At 48.7% G+C, this 3,671-nt stretch overlaps 1 protein-coding gene across 1 annotated transcript; it reads right to left on the minus strand.

Annotated features, from left to right (window-relative positions):
- Nucleotides 1-480: 480 nt before the first annotated feature.
- On the minus strand, nucleotides 481-3,395 carry PCDHB5 (protocadherin beta 5). The gene has a single exon (XM_030827738.1). The coding sequence runs from the start codon at nucleotides 3,166-3,168 to the stop codon at nucleotides 781-783; it is 2,388 nt and encodes a 795-aa protein (XP_030683598.1). The 5' UTR covers nucleotides 3,169-3,395; the 3' UTR covers nucleotides 481-780.
- Nucleotides 3,396-3,671: the final 276 nt, after the last annotated feature.

Here is a 3,671-nt window from a genome sequence, read left to right on the forward strand (position 1 = left end):
CAGTTCATACTCTATTACTCCGTTTATATGAATTCAGAAGAGGCAAAATTAAACTATGGTATTGGAAGTCAGCATATTTGCTATACTTGGGGTAGTAGTGATTGTAAGGAGTAATTTGTGTGGCACCTGGGGTGCCAGTGATGTTTCATTTTCTCTTCAAGCTGCTGGTACTAAATATGTTACTTTGTGAATATATATTGAGTTGAACATAAAGGATTTGTTCACTTTTTTTCATGTAAGTAATTCAATTAAACTGTTTTTAAAAATTTGCTAATAGGACTCAGGGCTGCAAAAAAGATTAAATAGAAGATTGTTGCCTTTTACATATTTTTTCACATACTTCATTTGTTAACATATGTATGTATTTGTCTTTGTTTTAAACAATTAAAATACGATGATGTGAAACATTTTTAATTTTTGCATTTTAGCATCTAATACCTAAGAGTGTGATGAAGTAGAATGGGCAGAATATATAGAAAATAAAATTAATACTTGATTTTATTAAGGTGGTTTATCACAACAAATACCACCAAGAAGAGAAAAAAATCTCAGGAAAATCAACAGCATGCATGGATTTGGAATGACCCTATGTAAATAAATGCAATGAAATTAAATTGAGTTTTCAACACTTGGACAGCATACAGTTCAAAAGACAAATCCATTAAAAAGGGAAATAAAAGCTAAATCTCAAGGTGAAATTTTTGTCCATGACACTCTCGAATTCTAGATCTGAAAAAGTTTGGGATAAATGGCAGAAAACAACGCGTCATAACGAGATCTCTAATTCAATCCAAAGCTATTCCCGAAGGCAGCAGTTTTCCCTATTTCTTCACCAGCGCCCTGGGGCAAAAGGTTAGGAATAATCGGTTTCAGGAACTTGAACTCGCCGGCCCCTGAGTCTCCGGTCAGACACACCTCGTACTGGTAGCTCTGGGACAGGGTCCCGGTGCCGCTCACGTCCACTAGATGCCCTGGAAAGGGGCCTTCGGTCACCGAGCAGCGACCCACCGAGGCCGCCCTGCTCCTCCTGCACAGCTGCACCGCCACGAACAGGAGCACCGAGAAGAGGAAGAGAGACGACACCGAGGCCAACGCCACCACCATGTAGACGGTGAGCGAGTCGGCCTGGGCCCGGGCCGGGGCCGCCTCCGGGAGCGGCAGGTAGGGCTGGGAGAAGCCGTCCACCAGGAGCACGTGCAGCGTGGCGGTGGCCGAGCGCGGAGGCTCACCATTGTCCTTGACCAGCACCACCAGCCTGTGCTTGGCGGCGTCGCGCTCGCTCAGCAGCCTGGCGGTGCGCACCTCGCCATTGGGCGCCCACACGCGGAACAGCCCGGGCTCCGTGGCCTTGAGCAGCTGGTACGACAGCCAGGCATTCTGGCCCGAGTCGCCGTCCACCGCCACCACCTTGGTCACCAGGTAGCCCGGCTCGGCCGCCCGGGGCACCAGCTCAGTGCAGGGCGCGGAGCCGTTCTGCAGCGGGTACAGCACGAAGGGCGAGTTGTCGTTGGCGTCCAGCACCAGCACGCGCACCAGCGCCTCGCTGCTCAGCGCCGGGGAGCCGCGGTCTGTGGCGCCCACGTGGAACTCGAACGCCTGCAGGGCCTCGTAGTCCAGCGACCTGAGGGCAAACAGGTGGCCGTTGTCCGCGTTGATGGAGACCAGGGAGGCGAGGGGCAGGTGCGGGTCCTGGGGCAGCAGCAGCGAGTAGGTGACCTGGGCGTTGGTGCCTGAGTCTCTGTCTGTGGCGCTGACGCTGCCGATGTGCAGGGCGGGGCTGTTGTTCTCGCGGACGAACAGGGTGTAGGAGGTTTGGGTGAAGGCGGGGGCGTTGTCATTGACGTCGGAGACCAGGACGGTTATGTTGTGCTCGGTTTTCAGCCTGGGTGTCCCCAAGTCGGTGACAGTGATGGTGATGTTGTACTCGGCTTGGCTCTCTCTGTCCAGTGTTCTCTGTGTCACTAGGGTGTAAAAGTTTTTTAATGTGGGCTTCAAAAGAAAGGGGAGATCATTCTGGATGGAGCAAATCATCCTACCGTTGTCCCCGGAGTCTGGATCAGAAACACTGAAAACAGCAACTACAGTTTCCGGGGCATTTTCTGGGGTAGGGCTGGAGAGCGTAGACATGGTGAGTTCAGGGGCGTTGTCATTCACATCCACCACTTCTATAGCCACAGTGCATTTTCCTGAAAGGCCCCCACCATCTGTGGCTACAATTTCCACGTTATAATATGGAGTTGCCTCGAAATCCAATGCCCTTTTCAGGCGAATTTCTCCTGTTTTTTCGTCTATTACAAATGGTTGAGTAACTTCATCGCCTTGGAATAGAACATAAGCTACACTCCCATACGCTCCTGCATCTAAATCCCGGGCGGAGACAACGACAACTAAAGAGTTAAGGGGACTGTTCTCGGGCACCTGTACCTCATAGAGTGATTGTAAAAATTCAGGGGCGTTGTCATTATTATCCAAGACGACAATGCGAACTGTGGTGGTCCCGGACCTGGGCGGAGCCCCACCATCCAGTGCAGTGAGTGTTAAGCTGAGCTCAGGCCACTCCTCCCGGTCCAGCGCTTTGTCCAGCACCAGCTCTGGGTATTTTCTGCCATCTCCGCGATTATGCATAGCAACATGAAAGTGGGAATTTGGGCTGATTGTGTAGTTCTGAACAGTGTTGCTACCTATGTCAAGGTCCTGGGCTATTTTTAAAGGAAACACAGTCCCTGGCTGGGTGCTCTCTGGGATTTTTAGGAGCATTTCCCTCTCTGGGAACTCTGGGGAATGGTCATTTATATCTGTGAGCTGAAGATCAGTTTGAAAAAACTGCACTGGGTTTTCTAGTAAGACTTGGAAATGCAATATACAGGGTTCTGTCGCCCCGCACATCACCTCCCGGTCTAGTTTTTCATATAGAAGCAAATTGCCGGTCTTTATATCAAGCTGCAAGAGCTCTTTGTTTCCTTTGTAATGGATTCGCGCGCCCCGAGTGGCCAGTTCCCCCACCCCAAGACCCAGGTCTTTTGCCAGGTTGGCCACAGAATAGCCACTTTCTGTTTCTTCTGGTATGGAATATCTAACTGCCTCAGAGCCAGCCTCCCACAAAAGCAACAATATAGCAAGAAACATAACTTGCCTTTTCTGTGGCGTTTTTGCTAGCGCAGTCTCCATTGTTCAGACCCGGTCCAGAAGGCGCAGTTTCTTTAACTCCGTACACAATCCACCCAGATGATTTGCAAAGATAACCGCGAATCCGATCTTTCTTGACTGATTTCCACAAGAACGAAGCCCACCCTTAAGATCTAGCCACTAGATCTTACCTAAAATGCATCCTTCTTTTAGAGTTTGGATTCCCCAGCTTAATGGCGCCGGAGTTATCCGCAGAGCCCACTATCCACACTCTTGGTCTGCAGCGCCACCAGGCGTCCTAATTTACTATTGCATATAGTATTTGCCATTTCATCCTAAATTCTAACTGACCTTTTGTCACATAAGCTCTCTCGATGGCATCTCCAGCTGTTAGTTACTGAAAGTTCTAAATAAATGTTGTAGAGTTAATTTGCAGTGAGAAAATACTTTTGAGAAAAAAACTAAAATTATATATTAATCTCCATAAAAGTACCGTTGAGTACACAAATATACTTTATTTGGTGTTTCTTATTTGATTATATTAA

Source organism: Nomascus leucogenys, chromosome 2 (genome assembly GCF_006542625.1).
Source record: "Nomascus leucogenys isolate Asia chromosome 2, Asia_NLE_v1, whole genome shotgun sequence".
Taxonomy (NCBI): Eukaryota; Metazoa; Chordata; class Mammalia; order Primates; family Hylobatidae; genus Nomascus; species Nomascus leucogenys.

Bases quoted from the DNA above. Each gene is read 5' to 3' on its own strand.
- PCDHB5 (XM_030827738.1), bottom strand. From the start codon at position 3,168: ATGGAGACTGCGCTAGCAAAAACGCCACAGAAAAGGCAAGTTATGTTT.